The sequence below is a fragment of the Dermacentor andersoni genome, chromosome 2 (genome assembly GCF_023375885.2).
Source record: "Dermacentor andersoni chromosome 2, qqDerAnde1_hic_scaffold, whole genome shotgun sequence".
NCBI classification, from domain to species: domain Eukaryota; kingdom Metazoa; phylum Arthropoda; class Arachnida; order Ixodida; family Ixodidae; genus Dermacentor; species Dermacentor andersoni.
This window is the reverse complement of record NC_092815.1, coordinates 229,435,216-229,458,765: the sequence shown is the minus strand read 5'-3', so window position 1 is coordinate 229,458,765 and position 23,550 is coordinate 229,435,216. Positions and strand designations below refer to the sequence as shown.

The 23,550-nt window shown below is 46.5% G+C and overlaps 1 protein-coding gene across 4 annotated transcripts in view; it reads right to left on the bottom strand.

Moving 5' to 3' along the window:
• The window catches only part of Lrch (Leucine-rich-repeats and calponin homology domain protein), a 205,195-nt gene that overhangs the window by 70,251 nt on the left and 111,394 nt on the right, over positions 1-23,550 (bottom strand). For 3 of the 4 annotated variants that reach the window (XM_050186794.2, XM_050186791.3, XM_050186792.3), the window contains 2 exons: positions 20,535-20,706; positions 887-1,009 (listed from right to left, as the gene is read on the bottom strand). In XM_050186794.2, coding sequence (XP_050042751.1) covers positions 887-1,009; positions 20,535-20,706 — 295 coding nt within the window. The remainder of the gene's footprint in view (positions 1-886; positions 1,010-20,534; positions 20,707-23,550) is intronic. The other variant, XM_050186793.3, reaches the window with a different exon arrangement.

The following is a 23,550-nucleotide window of genomic DNA, read 5'->3' as shown; positions in this document are numbered from 1 at the left end:
TTTTGAAATTCATGCGGGTTTCGTTCGTCTTAAGCAAAAGTTTGCCTTAAGTGGGGCCGTTATATGAGGGCTCGGCTGTATTCAATATGTTCGAGGGTTTTTACGTGAAACAAAAAATTTCAGGACTTTCAAGGGTCTTGAAAACATTGTTTTCTATTTCAAGGTTTTTCAAGGATTTCAAAGAACTGTGCGCAACGTGGAAGTGCAAGTGCATGTAAACTAGATCGTGCAGAAAGTGCGACCGTGTGGCATCCCCGCACGCATGGAGGTGACATTTCCTGCTTCTACAGTGACCCATGTCAGCAAGAAAGGGGTTTGTAGATGTGGGACACATTACCACAGACTCAGTGACCAAAGTTGGTCCGATGGTTTGTTTCAAGCCCTGTTAATTCATCATAGGAGACTGGTGTACTACAAATTAGATCACGGACTACCCAGTGATCTAGGTAGGTGGGAAATCGACTACATGCAAACAGATAGATAACCCCCAGAAAGTGTGTGAAGATCCCCATGTCAACCATTGCTAGCAGGGACAGGATGTTAAAGTGCCTGGTGCAAAATGACTTCAAAGCTCTGTTGGAACTTGTTTACATAGGGAAGATGGATTGACTATAAAGTATGTCACACCAATGTCACCATGTGCAGTTATTTGGTGTAGGTAACACTCACTTGACACTTTAAGTACGCAAATACTTGTCCTGTCTTTATGACCATCCTGACTGAAGTGCACATCTTTGTCCCACCTAGGCTCATTCTTTTTTAGTTTCTGTGTGTCCCTGGCAGTCCCCGTGCAAGATCTCTAATAATAACACTAAATGGAGGAGTGCACAAATGATTAAATTGATCAATCAGCGAATGCCCACTCAAATGAGAGGTTTTTGCGCACCAGCAAAGGTGATGCCGGCAGGCTAGGGGGAGAGGGTGGCTGCTGCAGCCGCTGCTGAGCCCACGCAGCTTCAAGCCGCTGTTGGTGCACAATGGCCTCGTGTCGGACCCGGAACTCTTCCTCCTGTGAAGGGGGACACAACCAACGTGGGAGTAAATGGAAACACATACGGAAACAAAGGTGAAGAAGACAACGAAATCGCACAGATGATGGAATGGGTGAAACAGACAAGATCATGCACTCACTATCAACTGACTGTTCATTCAGTCACAGAGTACGTAAAGCAGGGGACACTCGTCTGTTTCACTTGTCCCGTTGTCTGCGCTGTTTTGCCATGGTGAATCTTAACCATCTAACGCAGCTCAGAACCCTTGTGAAGGGTAAACACCCCTTCCATGAGAGCACTACAGGTTATTAGATCTTGCCATTGAGTGCGGGAGTCGGCCGACGTTGAGGAGGACTTAAAGAACTGAAGGTTTCTTTACATTATTTACAGTAACAACACAAAGTAATGAACAGTCATAAAGTCATCGACAGCCGGCAGCAAATCGGATGCTGCGGCCTGTGGCAAGAACGAATGAATGAATGTCTCTTCTCCCTGTCTCTCACTTTTAACCCTTTCGATCTCTCGAGGGTCACGTCATTTTCGGCCAATCGTCGAGCCAGCTCAGGTGACATCATTTTCCTCCAATGGTAGGCGCCCGTGCAAGTGCCGTCACATTCGGCCAATGGGGACACTTCAAGTACTCCACTGTCCGTTGGGTGACTTGCCACCAGCATTGCCTCCCCGCCTGAAAGCGCTCAGCTGGAGGAGGCTGGTTGTTATTCGAATGACCTTCCAGAGCTACAAAACAGCTCAAAACAGATTTGCTCGGAACCAAGATCAACTATCTGGAACCGTGCCAGCCTCCTGTTGCACTTTTGGGAAGAGTCAAGCAGGGGGGGAGACAATAGCCTGACAGGCGGCATGTGAGGTGGGGGTCGCCAACCTGTCTGACGAGTCTGGCAACATGGTAGACGCGCCCCTGTGCACCGTAATTGAAATGCGACAGTGATTTGATGTGGTCAGGGAACTTAAGTGATGCCAAGAAAAGGGTCCGTATCCAACAAGCTACAGAATGGACTCGTGTAAGGGTGGCACCCCCAACTTGGCAGCCCCAAATTTTGAAAAAAACATATTACCAACAGAGAAGCATTCGCGTTCAGCGCGGCAATGCCATGCACGCACATTGGTGAATTTTCGTGTGCTGTGTACTTTCATGTGCCGTTACTAGATGGTGAGAACTGCACATTGACCTCCGATGCAATGGTACATTCGGGTATCTGGGGTGCGCATTACTCGCCATCTGCGCCGGCACCATTTTGACCAAAAGGTTCAGTCCCGTGTAAGAGCTGCATCTCGTCAAAACTGTAAAAAAGGAGTGCAGCTCCTACACAAGTCTCAACGGTAAACTTTGATAGAACTAAATCCATAAAAATCAGCACTTCGTTATAGTATCAAAATTTTCTTACAGTGAAATTCAACCTTTTATGCAAATAAGCACAGTCACCGGCCAATTTTCTTACACGGAAAGAGCCATAAAGATTTCTGAATTCTCGAGCAATAAAAAAAAAAAAAAAAAAGAAAAGAAAAAGAAGGAAACAAGAAGCACTGCATGATCATTCATGATAATTTTTCAAATGAGTAGAGACTTCTTCAATGAAGGGGCAGCACTGCACCGAATGCGTTGGAGTGGAGCAAGAGCTTCGAGTCAAGGTCCATTGAGAATACGGAGGCAGGTGCTGCAGTTCAGGGCCTGTTGCATCAAAACTGCTGCAGGGAATCCTGATGCGCGAATGCTTTACTGCACATGCCATGTATCGCATGACCCATGCAAAGGTGCAACACTGTATTTAGAGTTGAAAGTTGGGCTAGTTGGTTCTGCATTAGGTGCATTATAGTAATTTCCAGCTAAGAAAACACACAAGAAGGAAGCAAGTGAACAGAAAGACGCTGGCAGCCTGACTTCATCGTGCCCTACATGCACAAGCCTCGCAAAGAACCTGGTGCTCCAGCTCTTCTTGCTCCAAAACAAACCAAGTGGAAAGCTGAGCCGCTCGAATCGCTGCCTGCGGAATGCAATTTGTTGGACTGCCTCTACGAACACACTAAAGGCGTCAGCACACAAACCACAGACAACGATGGCCAGCGAGCAAGCCAGTATCTCTGTATGATCTCAAGAGGTTCGCTCTGAAGTTTGACATTACCGTTCCAAGAGCCAGAAGTTACTGGAAAAACTCACAATGGAAGAACAATGCACCGTATTCTATCACAAAAGCAAACATCATGCTTCGGTCGGGAGAATCGTGGTGCACTCACAGAATGGAGACAAAACGGCCATATTCCTGCTCCACCAAAAAGAGTGATCCAGAAAGCAACATCCCACGTATCCTGAAGAGGTTATCCCAGCATGCATCATATGGCAATTTCTCTCACTGAAGGTTTATGATCATGCTCGAACATCTAGGCTCCTGAATTTGCCAGCAAAACGCAACCTCCAGAAATACATGGGCCCAATCGCATGTGGCAGTATCTGCTTTCTGAAACTGCCACTATTCGCCAGGCTCATCAAGGCTCAGCGCTGAAGGAAGAGGATTACGTTAAATATATAGTATATTCGGAGGCTGCTGATGCCAGCACGGGACTGATGCGAGCGACATGCACTCCTTCAACAAAGAGTGGAGTGCATGTCGTCGAAACACGCTGCCGATGTGGTGCCCAGTGTGCAATGTTGCTCGCCCTTTTCCTCTTCGCTGCCGACAGAATATAGAGAGAACCAACTCTATGTTCATTTAGGGGGAGAAGAGGAGTTTAGAAACTTTCTTTTTAGTAAATCTAATTAAAATTGTCACCCAGACAGAGCTTTTCATGCTGATTTCAAAAGTATAATTACTTTCTGAATTGAATGAGCAGTTCCAGAGATAATTAAAATTAATCACCTATTGTTTATCGGAACAACTGTAAGAAGAGTATCAGCCAGAATGTTTATAAAGACATGGCTGGATATTACAAAGTGTAAGCAACACAACTGTAGGACTACTTCTTTTATATTGCAGGTATTACCAATTTTGCACCAAATTGAAGTTCAATCTCCAGACATGGCAATTATGTGGTGCAATTATAGCAAGATCTTAAAATTTACAAAAGCGAAATTAAGAAAAATCAGCTCCTAGCATTGTGTAGTACACACATGTAGCTACATGCCGCTGTTAAAATTATGATTATATGTGCCCTGAAGACTGAGATAGCACTTCGGCAAGATTAAAAAACATGAAAAATGAGATTCTGAGAAAGCTTGAAAAAAAAAAAAAAGAGCTTATTTTCATAACAGCACACCAGAAAATATTTGAATTTATACAAGTGCTATTGCATTAGTAGCCTCCAGGAATGTAGTCTGTATGGCTAGTGTCACTACGGTGATACCTTCTGAGCACCCTCAGCAAGTTTTCAGTAGAAGCATGTTCAGCAGATGTAGCCAGCTGGTTTGTCCCAGTAGCAGCGTCGTCAACGCGATCTAGTAGTTCCAATTTGGTCAGTAGCAGGAGTTCCAGCTAATGCTTGAAGTTTTCCTTGAGCTTTACTGTCAATACGCCACAAAAATTCTGGCTGTAGAAAGTAGCGTCGTGCCGAAACGTCAATGAAATGCGGCCGTTGTCAGGAGCACTTCGAGGGACTAGGCCTAACATGCCATCGGGATCTACGGCGTCACTCGACTACGGCAGTGGGCCGTTGTCGATGTCATTGGGAAGCGGCGTAGCTGAGCGTCGTTTCTCGAAGTTGTGCGCCGACTTCCTCTTTCTTTTTTCTTCCGTAGTGAACTTTGGAGTCGAGGTCAGCATCACTGTCCGCGTGGAAAACCTCATTGGCATGCGTGGTGTATGCGCATGGCCGCAGAGTGATGCAGACGACGCCAGTCTAGCCAATGACGTGGCTAGCTGAGGGTCATGTGCCTTTGTTGACCAATAATAGCACGCATTGGGTTTTCTTTTTGAGGCAGAATTGCTTCACTGCCAATGTGCAGACAGAGCCAGTGGTGGTGGGAAAATGAAGACGAGACACTGCTCTTTCAAACGATATACAGGTCGATGCGACTGAACGACTGCGGGGGCCGTCACACGCCGTGGAAAAATAGCTTTTTTACGGTAACTTTGGCTCATATTTGGCCAACACTGGTGCCAAAAATTTATCTTACGGCTAAAATATTGATTTAGAATGCAAAACAATTGGCAAAGTGATGAAATAATAGTTGCAAATTCCGAAAATACCGTTTTCAAAAGATTGACTTTTTCGCTATTTTTGGCCTCTAAAACTCATGTCCCCCCTTAACTGCGACATAACTGTTGAGACGCTATAATGCTCACGAAAACAAATGCTTTATAACTCGCGGCATTCTCATTTCATGTCATCGGCAGCTGCTGCTTCGACAACCGGGAGCTAGGCTTACCGGCTCGAGCGATCGGTGGCTGCCAACAAAGTCAGCAGGCCGAGCGCGATGCTCCGCTTAGGAAAGCTTACCATACTAATATGGTCCATAGCAATAAAACAATGTTTCACAGAGCTGTTTGTCTTTGTGATGTGTGGTGCGCGACATGGTGTGGTGTCGGGAGCAGACGACAAGGAGTGCACGCGCGCCGAGGCGGATTCCATGCTGGAAGAAGGAAAACGCCGCCGCCGAAGAGCGTCCGGCACGAGAACGCGCGGCGCATGAAAAACAACAAAAAGAAGAAAAGCAACCAATTAGGAAAGACCACGGGGAGTCAGGCAGCCAATCGGAAAATGCCAAATCGGCCAGATCAGAAGAAAGAGCGTGGTGCGCTGGCAGAACGGGGGGAGACGCAGAGGAGACGCAGGGGAGACGCCAGGAGAGTCCCAGGAAGCGACGGCAGGAGGAGGTCAACCACCGGAGCGGGCGTTGAAGACGGGCCGTCGGGTTCCGGACCCGAGCCACGAGGACTTCACCCGACCGGGGCCTCCTGCCAACCTGTTCCTGTGAGTCGCCCATCTACCTGAGCGGGCCGCCAGCTCCTCAAGGCCGGTGAGCTTCTGCGCCCGTGGGCAGCACGAGAACAGTTGGGCTACGGGCCCGAGTTCTACGCCAGCTGCCCGGCCAGAACGCCGCCCTCGTCTGTCGTGCCGCCTGCTGCCTGAGGCCGGCGTTCGAGCTTCTGTGCCCGTGGGCAGGACAAGAGCAGTCGGGCTACGGGCCCGAGCTCTACACCCAGCTGCCCGGCCAGGACGCCGCCGCCGTCTGCTCGTGCCACCGAGCCGCCTGCTTTACCTCTCCGAGTCAGAGCTGGCCAGCTCCGGTCGCCCGGTCAACCAACGTACACCACGACCTTTGGCGAGACCGGCACCACTCCTTTCGTCAGCTTGTCACCGCGTCGCCGCGTCGAGACTGTTGTGTGTCCCCGCCGTCGTGGCAAGCCCGGACTCGTGCACCACTTAGCTCCATACTAGCCCCAAGTGTCTTTCTTTCTGCGATGATGTCTATTTGAGTGTTTCTTTTATGTCTTCTATTTTCTTCTATTTCTTTTAAGCTTTTTTTTTGTGCCATTAAATGTTTGTGTGTGTGGTCGAAAAGAACGGTTTTGTCCTCAATTGGGTTCTCAGAGGCTCTGCCTAAGAGAACCGTTAAAACATTTGAGAGCACAAACCTTCGCCCCCATAAGTGGGTCATCACAGTCTTATTACGATGGTCCTTTATAGTGTACGGTAAATACGGGAAAGTTTCAAACAGCGCGCCGTTCTCTCGACTGCATGCACTAACTGCCACCGATAAGGATGGTAGGCTTTGCTCGCTGGCCGTGGGCGTTGCCAGTTACAGAGAAGCATCTGCTAGCAATTGAATGCATAGTTTTTTGTGAACTCTTTAATGCATGCATGAATATTAAGGGGCTAAATGAAAATACATCTGGATATCTGTACACTGTCAGCAGTAAAGAGCAAGCCAAGGGAACTCTGTCGCACAGTGGTCGCTGCACACTGCCAATTAAGACACCAGCTGCCCTTGGATGGTGTTTCGAGCCATTCAGTGGCGTAGTGCTGGGTGCTGATTATCATATGAGATGCACTTTTGACATCACTTTATGATATTTATTATAATCATGTGTCAGTGACAATTGAGCGACACCCCTGCACTTTCGCAAGCTCCTACTGCCCTCGTCCATCTTAAGCTTTCCAAATTTCCGGCCAAATGGAGCTGCGTTTAAGGGCATCTCAAAGCTTGAAGGCCGAAATAGCCTCACGGCGCTGGAATATGACAGTTGAGTAGCCGCAACTAGTGTGCTGTGATGGTATCCGGCCGTCGCTTATCCATGCTGCTTTCCTCGCTGGGTAGCTCGTCTTGGACGGAAACCGAAATAAATTCGTGCTCCGTTTGGCAGCAAAGCAATTTGTGCACAATATGCAAAACAACCAGCCGGTCTTTTCAAGAAAATACTGCGATCAAAACCACCACAAACTGGCATCTCAAGGTGCGCTAGGGCTGTGTCGGTTGTTCGTCTGCTTCTCGTATCCAACCATGTAGAGGGTGCTCGCAACAGCATTTTTGCAAACCGCCAATTCTTTCAACGAAAAACACGGCACAGAACGGCAAGAAGCTCAATAGCAAACGTCAAAGCAGCTAGGCCTAGTGTTGCCGCGATAGTGGCTACACGGCTGCCGGTGGATCTGCAAGCGAGAGCACTGGTTCGAAGCGCCGAAGTAATCAAAATGGTGGCACTGGTGGCTTTGATTAATGCTGTTTTGAACCTGTGGTCACCACAGAAAGTCTGCAAAATCGGACAGCGAAGGGTTCTTGCGTCTGAAATTTCTTACGTTCTTATACATTGACATTACGGGCCACGAAGCCGTCCAATTTATCGGGCATCCAGAAAGTCGGTCATTGACTGCACACTGGCAACTCCTCCAACGGATGACCCAGCGTCAGAGACGATTCATTATGATTCCTTTGTTACTCGAACTAGCGTTACTGCGACTTTCGTTCCCTTTCAATATAGTTACACCTCATTTTCACCGACTATTTCCAGGCTATTCAAAATCCCTGAGAGTTTCTGGTTTTCCTGTTGGTGGAAACATAGTTGTAACATTTAATGTTCAAAAGTCGCCCCCAACACCAGTTTTTAAGGCATTCAAGAAGTGCATTTACTTTCGAAGAGCTTTAAGGGCCCTTGAATCTCCTTTTCCAAATTAAAGGGTTGTCAAATTGTCAAAGATTTCAAAGAGGTATACGAACTTTGAATACCTGCCACTGAAATTTGGTATGAAGAGGAAGTGTGCTTGATGATGTCTTGCGTACCTTGCAGGGAGGCTGGTAAGTACAATGCAGGAACTATGGCTAATTTGATTTGCTCTCCTGACTGCATTTCCTGACATGACTTTGCTGCAAAAATTGGTTCCTTTCATGTTGTTATTTTCTCCTTGCACCCCAACTTTTCCCTGCTGGTTTGCAGTGTTGCATAACTCAAATCATTCTAACTAGTCCAGCTTTGTTGGAGACAAATACCCTTTGGAAAGAAAAATTGGCCCAAAAATCCTCAAAAGAGCGTGCATTTGGGCTGGTTGGTTCATGATTACGAGCAGTAAACAGCGCTAAACAACACGACAAGGAGAGGGACACAGACAACAGTGCTGACTCACAACCAAGTGTTTTTATTCTTTCAGTCAGTGTATATATAGTCCGCCACTATCGCAAAGCACAGAATCAACAGAATTTAGCATGCGCAGGGGCGAAAATTGCAATTAATGCAATAAGAGGCAATCTCCTTTGGAAGGAGAGAAATAGAGGGAAGGCTTACACATGCTTCACCACTAATATGAAAGTGGAAAGCTTCGGAAATAAGATGTGCGCGGTCATCACGGTATTTTGACAGATAGGTCACATCTTTAAAAGACAGCTTGCAGCCGCATTCATTACAATGCAGTGATAATTGACTATCTCTAGCTCGTTTTTGAACTTTGTTTGAGTATCCGCGCATGCGGTCATTGATGCACCGCCCCATTTGACCGATATAAGAATGCTTGCATGAAAGAGGAATCATATAAACCACACAGTCACAATAGTCAACAACAAACCTCTGTCTGCGCTGCTTTTTACAACTTTTTTGTTGTTCTCGGCCACCTGATTGACTTGATGGCACAGGCTACCTAACTTATTTCTAGCAGTGAACAGCAACCTAACGCCTGCCCTGCTGACAACCTTTCTTGAGATTATGCGCAATGTGGCGCACATATGGGATAACCACAACCATTTGCCGTGAGCGATTCTCAGGTTGAATAGCTGCCGATTGCTTTCTTTTAAGGCTTGTTGCGAGGCTTTCAGCGATGCTACTTAAAAGCGGTAACGGGAAACCTGCGAGCTTCAGCCTTGCTACTTGCAATTCAAAGCTTGCATCCACTTGATGGTCACAAGACCTGATGAGGGCCCCCTTCATGCAAGATCTTGCAATACCGCACTTGACTATCTTTGAGTGCGCGGAGTAAATGGGAAGAAGGCTGTTATGAGATTGAGGAGCGTAACCCCAACATACATGATTGAGAACGATAGCTCCAAGTCTAAGAAACGCAGGTTGTTGTCTGACGGATTTTCCGTCGTCAATACAAAGGAATCTAAAACTATGCGGAACAGGTCAAATATTATAGCAGCAGCAGGCTGCGCGTCAGTAGTGTTAGTACTGTAAAAAATTAAAAAGCCATCAACGTATCGCATCCCTTTTACAGTGCTCGTCTGGCTGAGCTTAGTTCCAAGACTGCGGTCATAGCTGGCCAATAAAATGTCGCTACGAAGAGGGGCTATACATGAACTGAGGCACACACCTTTCTTTTGTATAGAAAGCTTATCTTCCATGGAGACGAAAGTGGAAAGCATGTAAAACCTTAAGGGGGACGTGGCTTTGAAAATCAATTTCCTTATTTCTTCATGGATTTTGATGAAAATTGGCACAAATGTTTAGGATGTCTGACCGATGCTTCCATAAAAGTTTCAGAGTGATATCTTGAGAACATCTTATTCAATTTAATTGAGCAGAATTTTTCTTCCTCTAACTTTCTGGAGAGCCTGGGGAAATTAAAAAATGTGATAGAAGGCTTGTTAAGTATTGAATGCATAGCTAAATGCGTGCTGAAGGTCGTGACATTCTTGCTTTTTTTTTTCGCGACGCAAATTTTTTGGAGGACCATATTTTATGTTACCTTCGCATCAAGTGCACTTTCAGGGTAGACAAATAGCCATATCATAAACTTACAAAGGGTCAAGATAAGAAAGCGAGGATGTCACAACCTGCACTGTAGCCCAAGGAACGTGACCAAAAAACCGGAGTCAAAATATGTTAAATGGTAACAAAGAAATCAGCTCCAGAAACTGAGCAGAAAGGCAGAAAAACAGTTTTGAGAAAACGGCTCTTAAAGTTTCACTTTCTCCTCAGTTCTGTAAAAGGCACCAAATTTGTAGTCTTTGGGGTGTTTTGTGATGTGGGGCTTGTTGTACATGTGGCCTTTGGTTTGGTGCGCTTGCCCTCCCCCCCACTCCTTTTCTTCTTATAGGGGCATTCTTTGCTGCTGCTGCTCTACGAAGGGCATGATGCCAAAGTTTCAAACCAAGTGACATGCAGAACTCTGTTTGGGCATGAATGTAGTTGCAGTGTACATTTAGGCAGCCTGTACCTGCAGGCTGCCTGATTGATAGCAATCTCCAGTCCAATGAGTGAGGAATTTTTTTTTTTTCTTTTGGTAGAATTGACCATGTTACTGAATGAAGGCTCTGAGTGTCAGCAGCCTCCCAGGTCATCTTTACTTGACAATAGCTGTAGAACTTAGGATCAGAGAGAAAGTGATAGATATGCAGCTGCTAGGTGCTTTCCAGAATTGTACTTTTGTATGATGCCTCGATTACTTCTGCAGCCAGGTGTCTGTGCCAGCCCAAGGGGCCTAGTGAACAGAGCTCATGATGAGGTTCTCTTTATGGAGTGGTATGATAGATATTGTTATGAGCTATCGTGACAATATGATAATAGAGTGAATGGGCAATATGCTTAGCTGCGGGTCCGAGGTGCTGATGTGCGAAATGCCTAGGTGCAGATACAAGGAGGCGACACGCGATGTGCTTAGCCAAGTCCGAGGTGCCGATGCGCGAAATGCCTAGTCGCAGGCTCGGGGAGTCGACACTCCATGCGCTTATTCGCACAGTGCAAAATGCCGACACGGGAAATGCCTAGTCGCAGGATCGAGGAGTCGACACTTACGTTCTACACTTATGCGCTTACGTTCCTGCAGTCCGAGGTGCCGATGCACAAAATGCTTAGGCGAGGGTCCGAGAAGTATGCGCGGGAGGTCCTTCATCGCCGAGTCGGAGACTCCCTAGGCGTGAAATGCTTAGCCGCGTGTCCGAGGATTGCGTGCGCAATGTGCTTCGTCACGAATTCCGAAACACCGAGTGCTGAAAGGCTTAGCTGCATGTCTGAGGATTCCGCGCGTGAATCTCGGTCGCGAAATCCCCGTCGCCGATGCTCGGAACGCTTAGCCGTAAGTCTGAAACTTCCACAAGCATAGGGATCGGCCACGCTAGTGCGATGTCCGCATAGCGCCCGTTTTGACACGTCGAGGTTATGGCGAGTGGAGACGTCCAGACTCGCGAGGTGCAAAGAGCCGAGCAGACGACGCGAGCGCCGGACCAATGGCGAACCGCGCTAGAGTCATGTGGCAGTCGTGGCCAATCGCAGACTCCGGCACGACCTTCAATCATTTGCTTTTTGTGTGCTTGTTTCTGTATGGAGGAGATAGCTGAAACGGCAAATTTGAAGACGGAGAAATGCGCTTTCCAACGAGACCAAGATGGTGGCGCTCGGTCACGCCGTTCCGGAGATATTGTGGCTTGAAAAACGCTGTTCTTTCTTGATTTCCGCAAGATTTTTAGCCATCTTGGCTGATAAAACGAATTTTTTAGAGCACTTCTGAGTGGTTTACAGTGATGTTATTTGGGTATCAGATAGAAAACGGGTTATAGAAATTGAAAATGTGATTTTCAAAAAATCGATATTTTGGCAATATTTCGCGATGCAAAAGCCGTGCCCCCCTTAAGAGCTTTAAAAGCTTGTCGACATTGATACCACACGCATTCTGGGACTTAAGAACACCGCATTTTTTAACGCAATGGCCGACTATCTTCTTGAGGCAAAGAGTAATACAAGTCCTTCTGTGGATTCTGTGCTTCGAGATAGCGGCGGAGTATATATATGCTCACTGAAATACACTTGGTTGTCAGTCAGCGCTGTTGTCTGTGTCCCTCTGCTTGTCCTGTTGTTTAGCGCTGTTTACTGCTCGTAACCAAATATCTTTTCGTGCTCCTTCACTCCAGGTTGGTGTAGAGCAGTTATTTTTGCTTGATTGAACCCTTGTATCATCCTTGATCAACCTAGCCTTCGCCATAATTACCGTAACATGTATTGAAATGTTTTTCTTTGTTTTCTCGAAACAAGATTTTTGATGGTGTCACAGTTTTGGGGTGATGACATCTCTGGTTCTACTTATTCTATCACAATAATAATTTTTTTACAGAAAGGTAGGCAATTAGAGAATGCATTAGGTCTATAATATGAGTGAATATTATTATTGAAATTCTCAAAAAGTAATAACCTGTCCTTGATGTTACTATGGCTTCGTACATTAAGGTTGACATACTACTGTATAACTTTGGCCCAAATTAGTCTAAACATTAATTATTAAAGCACATCATACCCTCATCATTTAATATCATCTTGATATGCTAATCTCCTCCAAAGAACTAGCAGAGAGCTACAAACTAGCTACAGCTACAGAGCTACAGTCTGTGCAAAAAGCAAATTTCTGAATATTAGTAAAACTACCAGTTGTACAGGGGAATCAATTACATGTTCTAAAGCAACATGGCAAAATGCATAAGCGATGCAAGTTTGATCAAATTGTGTCCATTAATAAAATAATGTTTTAAGCGAGGCACCATGGAGGAATCGAAGGTCTCGAAGCCAGAGTCAAAAAAGCTGGCAATGATTCACCATGTGCGGTTATCGTTTGGCTGAAAGATGTGCGTGGTCTGTCTGCTGGTGGAGAGGCTAAGTGATGACGAGGAGTCCTGGCAAGATGCCCTATATGGGTCCCGAGCACTTCAATTTCAATGTAGATCTTGACAAGGTGGTCTCTAGCGATTGCTATCGTAGCCACTGTTGATGCACTCTGAGGCAGGCCTCGACAGATCTGGAGTGCTCGAGCTTGAACACTTTGTATTGTGCGTAGATTCGTTTTACCTGTGTTGGTTATTGCTCGCAAGCTGTATCGCAGAAAGCCTAGAAAAAGCACCCTGTACAGTTGTAACATGACACTTGTTGACATTCCCCAAGCCTTGCCAGTGAAAAACTTGAACAAGTGGCAGATGCCTGTCAACCATTTTTTCACATATGATACGTGAGGGTTCCATGACAAGTCCCTGTTGATTATGACACCTAGAAACTTGTACGATCGAACATGTGGTATTATTTGGCCATTTATCATTACGCTGTAGTTTGTCATGGGTTTGCGCGTTGTGGGGATGCGCGACTCTCATGCCTCCCCTGAGATCTAGTTTTCCCGCATAGCTAATCTCCTGCAATTCCGCTTCGCCGCGTGGCCTGCGTGACGCCCGCGGCGGTCGATGTGGTTGGGGCGCAGTGCGAGAGATGGCGCGAGTGTTGCGCTGCTAATTAGCTGCTAACGCCGCCGACAGGCGAGGTTACTTGGGCGCCGGAAGACAAGGCGTTTTCTCTTTACCGGCGGGTCGGCGAACAGCGTGAACATTCTGCGCGCACGGCGACCCATGCTTCTGCGAGACTGCCTCGCGTGGCCGCCTTCGAACGTGCCACCGTTGGCGTGACTGTACACGCGAACGACCAGGCGTTGGGATCCAGCATGGGGCGAACATATTCGCTCACTATCGGTCGCGGTGAGTCGGACTTCTAGATTTGTCGCGCGCCCATCGGCATGTTTTGGGGATAGCAACTCGGCTAGCTGGTATTGATCTATGAAAGGTGCAATAAATGCCCTTGTGATTGTTTGCACTACTGTGTTGTCGTTTCTTTGTCCCAAGAGTACGGAGGAGAACCCCATATCTCCCACAGCGTAAATGGCACTAGTGCACATTTGTCGGAGTAAATTTCCTGGCCTCAGTTACAGAGGTCGATAGCAGGTTGGGTGGAAGCTCTCTGAATTCTCGCTCGCAACTGTAGGCATGTTGCTGCAGACGTCCATATGCAGATGTCATCCGTGTACATAGATAGCCTGACTGTGCTTGGCACGTGCTCAAGTGCTCAAGGAGAGCAATTAAGGTTAGATTATATAGCACAGGGCTAAGGACATCATCCTGGGGGACGCCCCGGCAGCTATAATGTGGGGAATTATGGCCTTCCTCGGTGCTTACAAAACGTATCGCATGGAGAGATAGCTCCGTATCCATTGAAACATCCGACCACCCACTCCTACCTCTCCGAGAGCAGAGAGCATGGCTTCATGTGTACATTGTCATACGCCCCTTTGACGTCGAGGAACAAAGAAGCGCAGAGGCGCTTACGGCATTTCTTATGCTGAATGTAGGTGACCGGGTCGACGACATTATCGATCGATGATTGACCACGTCGAACGCCCGCCATGGCATCCGGGTAGGTGCTGTGGTTTTCCAAGTACCACTCCAGGCATCCTAGGACCATCCTCTCCATTACTTTTCCCACACAGCTTGCCAAAGCGATTGGGCGATATGATTACAGTTCCCACGGCGACTTGCCAGACTTCAGCAGTGGAACAAGGCGACTTGTCTTCCAGCTTGTAGGTAGCGCACCATCTCTCCAAGATTCATTTTACAGCTCAAGGAGAGCACCTCTCGCGCGCTCACCCAGATGACTCAGAGCGCGGAAGGGAATTCCATCAGGTCCTGGCATTGATGCACGGCCACACAAAGCTAATGCTGCCTTAAGTTCGTGGATTGAGAATGGTAAATTTATGCGGTGATCACATGGCGGCGGACAACTACTTGAAGGTGTTGGAATATTGAGAGCTGCGAGTTGGTCGGATAATCTGGCGCAGAAATCCTCTGCCACGTCAATCTGTGGTCCCTTTTGAGAGAGGGCAAGAGCCTTGAATGAGAACCGCTGTACAGAGAGTGTCCGGAGAACGTGCGCCGTTCTTCATAGTTGCGATAAAGGCTTGCGCGGATCTAGCGACTGAGAGAAGGCAGTCCAACGTTGCGATTCGAGCTTGTCTAACCGACGCTGGATCTTCTTTTGCGTGCGTCTGGCAGTCCTTAAAGGGACACTAAAGGTTAATATTAAGTCAACGTGGACTGTTGAAATACCATCCCTGAAACCTCGAAACGCTTGTTTCATGCAAAGAAGAGACTTATTTTAGGAGAAAATGCATTCTGGAGCGTCCGCGTACCTCTAGCGCCGTTCAAATCACCCGCCCTCCGATCGAGGAGTATTGACGTCATGGTCTCATAGTGACGTTGCGCCGTCGGTGAGTAAAACGGCTCCCGCAGACGGCGCTACGGCTTTTCTGCACAAAACGCAAACGCGCGGCCGGAAACAGAGCCAAGACAGAGCCGACAGCAGCGCGAAAGCGGAACTATGGTGGCTAGCAGAAGGGAAAGCGCACCACGATAAGCTGGTTCTTTATTTTGTGACGCCAACTTCGACGCTCGTTGCAATGGATGACCCTGACAACGACACATTAGCTCGCGATGCTGGGCTCGAGTTCAGCGATTTAAGCACTGATGAACGTGACCTGCTGTTGAGGGCTCGCGCTGCCGGCGTCGTTGCGTACTACTACGACGACGGCCTGCTTTGAAAGGCACTTCACGCGACTTCAGTAAGTCGGTGTTGAACTCATAATCCTCTGGACGAAAGTGCAGCGAGCACACTACGTGATTTTTCCGCTCTTTGCCAGCGCGCTGTGGCAGAGGTACGGCACTTAACCACTTCGAACGGAGAGGTTCACTCGTTGGCACACAGTGATAAGTAACGTTGGGTTCGCCGCTGCAACTCCCCTTGGCCAAGTTCCGCGGACCGTTCGCGCATCCCACGACATCACATGGACGTGGCATTCTCGCTGCTTGTTCCAAATGCAAGTTTCGCGAGCCAGCAGGACCACCACAGCACAACGGGATAAAGAAACAACTGAAACTCCAAAGTGCGCGCGGCGCGAAGTCGAGCGCGCAGAGTCGAGCGAAAACGAAACCTTTCGATCACCCATACTACTCAAGGGTAATGTCAAAATGTTTTTTTTTTTCTTAGAATCAAATAGAAGTAGACAAGTAGCATTTTCTCCCGTCTTATAATCTAATGAAATGATCTTTTTAATATGAGTAGTTGAGTACTAGTGACAAATTATGATGAGGAGTGCTTTCGTCATCGGGCTAGTACCGGAATGTCGCTGGGGAGTCTCAAATCGTGTCATGCATTTACCTCAATTTCTCGGTTACTAAAGCTCTGTTCACGATTATATTGACGCCTTAGCCGTTCTAGAGCATTGCTTTATCACTTTAACTTGACTTTCTGGTAACCTTTAATGTCCCTTTAAATCGTCCATTGTCTCTGTACGTCGGTATCTTCGTTCAGCATGTCGTCGCATTGCTCGAAGTCATTCTAGTTCCACATCAAATTTCGTCAGTTTCGAACAGTATGTGAGAGTAAGCATGATGTGTTGTACCGCGCTTTTGATTGCCTCTTCCAAGTCGAAAGATGGACTGGCTTCGCAGTGTTCTTCCATGATAGACTGAAATTTAGACCGGTCCACTCTTTGGATCGTATCCCATATTTTGGAAGGAGACAATCCTCTGATCTTGACGTATGTGGGGATATGGTTGCTTCCATGTTTCTCTATGTCCGCAAACCACCCAGCACGTCTGACAAGGCTTCGTGAGACAAAACCCAAGTCAAGACAGTTGCTGTATGTGAAGCCATGTAGAGTAGAAACGAAGAACTTCCATCATTTAGCAGCCAAAGTTCATTACTGGAGGCGAAAGATACCAGCGCTCTGCCTCTCCCGTTTGTTTTCTAACTTCCCCAGAGTGTATGATGGGCGTTGAAATCTCCAATAATGACCCAGGGATTGGGAGTTGAGGAAAGGATGTCTCGTAGTCTTTTGTGAGCAAATCGACTTGATGTAGATAGGTAGGCGTCCACAAAAGTAAATGTAAAATTATTTTTCTTTACTGTTTGGCATATATATTGATTATCGTCATTAGGTGGCATTGTCTGATGAATGCAAATGAGGTCACGGCGAATATACACCAAAACCCTACTGTTTTCACCAGCAGTTGACAACATAAACAATTTATATCCAGAAAGCGTGATTGTGTTCAATAAGTTCGGCTTGCAAATGACGATAACGGGAACATATTGGCATACACAAAGCGACGGAAATCTGAAATGCGTGCTCTGACTCCGCAGGCATTCCACTGAAAAATAGTTGCTTGTCGGACCTCATCCCTAAAAGACAGTGGCTGGGGAGCCATGATCTACTCGATGGTTGCCAGCATTGGACTCAGAGCGTCCAGTACTTGAAGCGCACTTCTGGCAGACGGAGTGTGCATGTTGTTTAGAAACACAATAATGGCATTCATTAAAGGCCTTATAAGAGCTATCACTTGCTCATCTGTTTTCCACGACCCCTCGGATACAGCACCTTGCTGTATTGGGGGCGGCTTCTGCCGCTCTTCTGCCGGTCGTTTACGCGGAAGTGGCGATCATTCCTTTGTAGAGAGAGATCTGGCAGCTTCTCCCATTGATGTTTGGAGTGCTGGAAACTTCCGCTGATGGTGCTGCTTGACGAGTTGACTTTTTTTTAAAAGCTGATATTTTCTGTCGTGATGTCCTTCGATGGTGACGTCGTCTTCGCCGCAATTTCACAGCAGCCTCTTTGTGTGTAGAGTTGTCTCTCACCATTTGTTTAAGAATGGTGATCACTTCCTTGGTCTGAGGACAGTCTTTAGAAGAAGCGTAGTGATCACCCTGACAGTTAGGACACTTCAACGTGGTTGCACTGCAGTTGTCTTCTAAGTGGGGTGCGGCACATCGAGGGCACATGGCGGAATTTCTGCAAATACCCTTCACATGGCCAATTTTCTGACAGTTGAAACATTGCACTGGCCTCGGAATAAATGGTCAAACCTGGTGCCGAAAGTGGCCAACCTTCACATAGGATGAAAGGCAGTCACCTTTGAACGTTATGCTTACACAACGTGTGTTACCTTGGCGACCAACATGCACAATGACGTGTTCACTTGCTGGTTTTATGAGAACTGGGAGGTCTACGTTAGGTATTTCATTGTCAATGTCATAGATGACTACTGTCATTGTGGCACCATTCGCTGGCACAATGGAGCGGACCTTGATGTTACCCAGCTGTGTTACATGTTGTAGTATGTTCAGCGCGCTTGGGTTCATCACATTGATTGCCAAGATGTTTTGCCTAGTGTTTATCCTGACATCCTTGTTCTCATTCGGCACGGTGTTTTCTATATATAGGGAGAGTGCTTGCCTGTTGAAGACGCGTAGGTTGTCAGTAGCATTCTGTGGCAGAAACAGGATGGAGTGAGGCCATTGTTGAGGTGCAGTTTTCACGGTGTTTGAACTGGACGCTGAAGATGCGTTGAGAATTCTTCGTTTGGCCTTGCGGTACTGGACAAGTTGAAAGTTGTCTTCCGAGGAGTCGTCAACTGATGCGGAGTACAGCTCTGTGTCCTCGCTATCACTCGATGTTTTTCCTCGCTTTCTTGAACCGATGTCCGCGGGTGAACAGGAACAGGGAGGTTCCTTGACGTGTTGTACATCTATCACTGCGATGGAGGGGGCGGGAGACCCCACAGGTGGAGCGAGAAGCCCAGAAAAGTACAGAGACAGGCGAGAGGTGTTCCACAAGAGAAGCACTTCGTCTTCTATGTAGCAGACCATTAAACATGGCGGTTCCATTGTCGATCTGCACCACAGAGGAAATGAGGGCAGTGATTCGTTTTTTGTTTACGGAAGGTGTTAAACCTGCGGAAATTATTCGTCGAATGCAAGCGCAGTATGACGACAGTTCTTTATCGCGAAGCAAGATCTACGAATGCATAGAGCATTTCAAACAGGGAAGAACTTCTTATGTGACGAGGAAAGATCAGGCAGGCCATCGATGGCAAAGACTGAGGACAATTTGAAAGTCGTTGAGGGTATGGCGATGAAAAATAAGACGTATCACAGTCGACGAAATCGCCAATACTTAAGATATCAGTCATGGTCATATTCCATCTTACTTGACAAGTTAAATTTTTGGAAAGTATGTGCAAGGTGGGTCCCAAAAGAATTCTCAGCGCAGTATAAGGCACAAAGGTTGGACAACTCTCGCAAACATTTGGCGAGGGAGATGCAATTTTGCAGCTTATTGTTAATGTAGATGTAACTTGGGTACATCATCGCGAACCGGAAAGTAAGGCTGCGAGCATGGTCTGGAAACACTCATCATCACCAGAAGTCAAGAAATTTAAACGTCGACCATCAGCTGGTAAGATTATGGTAACTATCCTGGGACATGGAAGGTGTGGTAGCCGTTCATTTTACCCTACTGTGAACAGTGAGAACTATTATGATGTGCTGCGAACTAAACTGAAACTTGCAATCAGATCCAAACGTCGCGGGAAAACTGTGAAAAGGTGTCATTCTGCAGCAAGATAACGCTCGGCAACATTCTGCCAAATGAATGGCCGAAACAATAAAGGATCAAGTTGGGATTCGAATTGCTGGAGCACCAGCCATACGGTCCAGACCCGGCTGCAGGTGATTTTCATATATTTGGAACATTGAAGGAAGCGCTCAGGGGAAGAGGATTTGAAGCCGATGCAGAAGTCATTGATGCGGTGCAAAATTGGTTACAGGTGCAACCCAAAAACGTTTCTTTCCGACGGAATAAAAAAACTTGTGAAATGTTGGGCAAAGTGCGTTGAAGTGCAAGGTAGTTGTGGAAAAATAATGTATGTTTCAGTTTTCTATCAACAAAATAAATGTACCTTTTCTCAAAAGTCCCTTTACTTTTTGACTTCCCTTCGTATAAACAAAGTTCTTGAATTACAGTTTCATTAAATATGGGTCCTTAATTTGTTCATTTCACGGCCTTCACATTTTTCATATCAGCTTCATGCACTATTTGCTGGTATTGAACTTATATAGTTCTAAAGTTCACGTGATATTTTCTTTACTTATTAAATAGACAAAAAAGGTGGAAGCATTGATATCACTTATTTCTGGCAGAATTTTTTGGGACGTACGAATCTATTCTTTTATGAAAAAATACATATTTTACATGTCTTGGTAGTGCATAGTGCTCAAAAATTCGTTTGCGGCATCTTTAACAATGGCAATAAAGTTATTATTCATGTATTTGATCCCTCGATAAATACTTTAAAGAGCAGACCGAGGTGGAACGTGAGCCTCCCCCGAACGAAATTTCTGGCTCTGCCACTGATTGCGACTACTATGTTTTTAAATAAAACATCAAAACAAACAACATTACCAAAAATTAGCCCATTTCTAGCGGTGAGGAAAGCGTTCAACTAAGCAAATGCAATGCTCCTCCACTGACCGGAGCGATCCTGCTGAGCGGCGGTGGCTGCTGCTGCTGCTGTTGTGCAGTCACGTGATTGGTGGTGGTGGTGGGCGCCAGGCCCAAGCGCTGCAGCCTCAGGGCCTCCTTGAACTCGCGGTACGTCTGCTGGTGCACCCGCCGAGGTGGAGGTGGAGCTTCCTTGCACGACCTGCACATGCACCACAAAGGAACCTTGTATCTTTCTCAAGCAAGGATCATACAGTGCCGAACTATCCCCTTCAGGTGCGAGTTAATTCTGTCTGTCAAAATTTCATTTCACCACATACCTTGAATTTTTAGAATCATAGAAACTGTAGTGCAGAAGAACAGATCAGAGAATTTTGAATTTTCAAAGTTTTCTCAAGTTTCAGGAACACCAGATCCAACGTCTTCATATCCAGCATACTTGGAAAGCACACATCGAGCCACTTGAAAAGTAGCCTAATGTAAAACACTGTCAGAGACTTTGAAAGGGGAAACCAATCTCCACTCTTGTCCCGTAAAGTGCTGAATGGACTCAGCTTTCAGCTACTTAGTGCATGTAAATGAATCAGTGGTGTCTGGTTCTGGTACTACGAGACCACCACAACAGGTTCCGATGACCTGGTGAGTCGCCTGTTTCACGTCCACAGCCATACGTACTTGGCGCATGTTTTGAACTAGTTGCATTAGGTAACATAATTAATTACAGTCTACACTCGTTACAACGGACCTGCATATAACAGACTTTCAGATATAACGGACTGTATTTCAACCTTAGTTCGCTCTACCTATTTTATTAATGCAACAAAGTTCACATTTAATGGACCGCGCTACAACACACTATCAGCTATAGTGAATGAAACTAGCGACAATTTTTGTCATAATAAGGCATATCAAATGGACTTTTTCCACGTCTGACACGAGCTGACAACTGGCTTGCGAGGGTAAGCTGACGATCACAACCCAATATCGTGCATGCGAGGGAAGAAGGCCGGGCAGAAGCATGCCGTCTTTTGCACCCGAAGCACGACACGGAGGCGGAGAGAGAGGGAGCGGGGGGATCTACTCTTGTGGCTGCTGCTTACGGCGCAGCCGCTGTATCTTGAAAGCGATCTGCAATGTAGGCAAAGTGCATGACCGCATGAGCCTCACCTTCAAAGTGATCTGCGATGTGTACAAAGTGCACCCAGTGCTGGTAGTTTCATATGTACTGTGCTTTCGACGTTCGCATTAAAGGGAGAGACAGCGCAAAGGTCAATTCGCCTGCTAGTGCTGCCACACTTCCTCACTCCGTTTTGACAGCGACTTTCCGCGGTCATCAAGCGAGATGTGTTTATCTTTACCTGTGTGCGCATGACACCGTGCTTGTTAATATAGTTAGTATGCGAATGTTTACAACTTTATACAGCCGACAAAACTACTATCCTTACTTCACATAGCTGTCAACTAATTTGCTATCGCAATTGATGCTTCGCCTTTTTGGGCAAAACTGTGATTTTTTTGTTTTTTTTTTTTTACTTTTGATGTTCGTCACTCACTCTTTCTGATAACTGTTACACATTGTGACCAAAGTTTCGGAAGTGAGGCATTTCGGATATTACGGACTTTGGATAAAACGGACATTTTTGTCGGAGTATCAGAATCCATTATAACAAGAGTTGGCTGTATTTATTGTGCTCCCGGAGAATTGAGGGTCCGTGCCGTAAATACTGAGTCAATAGCTATCCAATAAAAAATAAAAATGAGACAAAGGTTTTTCGGACAGTGCTCCTACAATACTCCTGTAAGAACACATAATGCACAAACGCTGAACATAAACTGAACTTTGAGGCGACCATCGTTCCTACAGAAGTCAGGAAAGGTGTAACGAGGTGAGAACATATGCGAAGATAGCTGATTTGAGGCTTCATTCTGTTATGCTCCATTCGGTTATACAGACAGCCCACTATAAAGACATATTTCACATAGTTTGCTCTCAGCGTTTGCCTACCTTTCAAGCAAGAAGCCTGTTCGGGAGACTCCCTCGCGGCGACCACACGCTGTGGTATTCACTACATATTCGGTAAAGAGATAGCGTCTGTAAACGATTCTGTGCTTCCAGTTTGCCCAAGATTATTATTTTGACAGTAAAAACTTCCCGCGTTTTCAGAGTACTTAGAGAAATCTACAACTGGTGTTTTTATTGAATGCCATAAGCCAAGCCTATGAGGAGTGTGCTGCGTTATCCCTCATACTACACAAGGGAGGCGCTTCTGACAGGTGGCGACTCCGTAAGTCGTCGCCACCAGAAGCCATGGCCACACAAAATAGAAGTTGAGGAGGAGCGCCATGGCATGAGAGCAGGGCAATGTTAAAAGGGGCCCCGAAATACTTTTCGAACGTACCCTATTTACTCGCATAATGATCGCACTCGCGTATGGTCGCACCCCCGAATTTTGTCGTCAAAATTCAATTTTTTCTATTTCCTGTGTAATGATCGCACCCCGAACTTGCTGAAGCGATATCTCGTGTGCCAAGTCTACCTAATAATGATCGCGCTTACCATCTGTCGACTGCTATGCGAACGACTCTTCCAAGACAAACCAAGCGGTCTGCACACACCAAACATTCTTAAGCAGATGCCCCATTTCATTCCTTTCATCACTTTCCAAACTTCCATGACAAAAAAAAAAAAAAAAAAAAAAACTACTACCAAACTTGCCTTTAATATGTGTAGGCTTTATAACGGTTGTGGTCAACAACAACAAAAAAAGGCGGTCTTCGATTCTTCTCGTCTGCACTCATGGGTACACAACTAATCACAAGCGGCAATGATAGCAGCCACGTTTACATCGATACATTAGAAGTGTACCCCATTCATATGCCGACGCTTGTAACGCAGCTAAGATATTCACCCACCCTTACCGGAAACGTGCCTTATTAGGATAGTAGTGAAGACAAATGCCGCAGTTTCCGCAGCATGCCCGCCATGTGTTCATATGTCCCTGGCAGCTAAGCGCGCCCATCTGTTTCCATCCCCTCAAAGTGGACA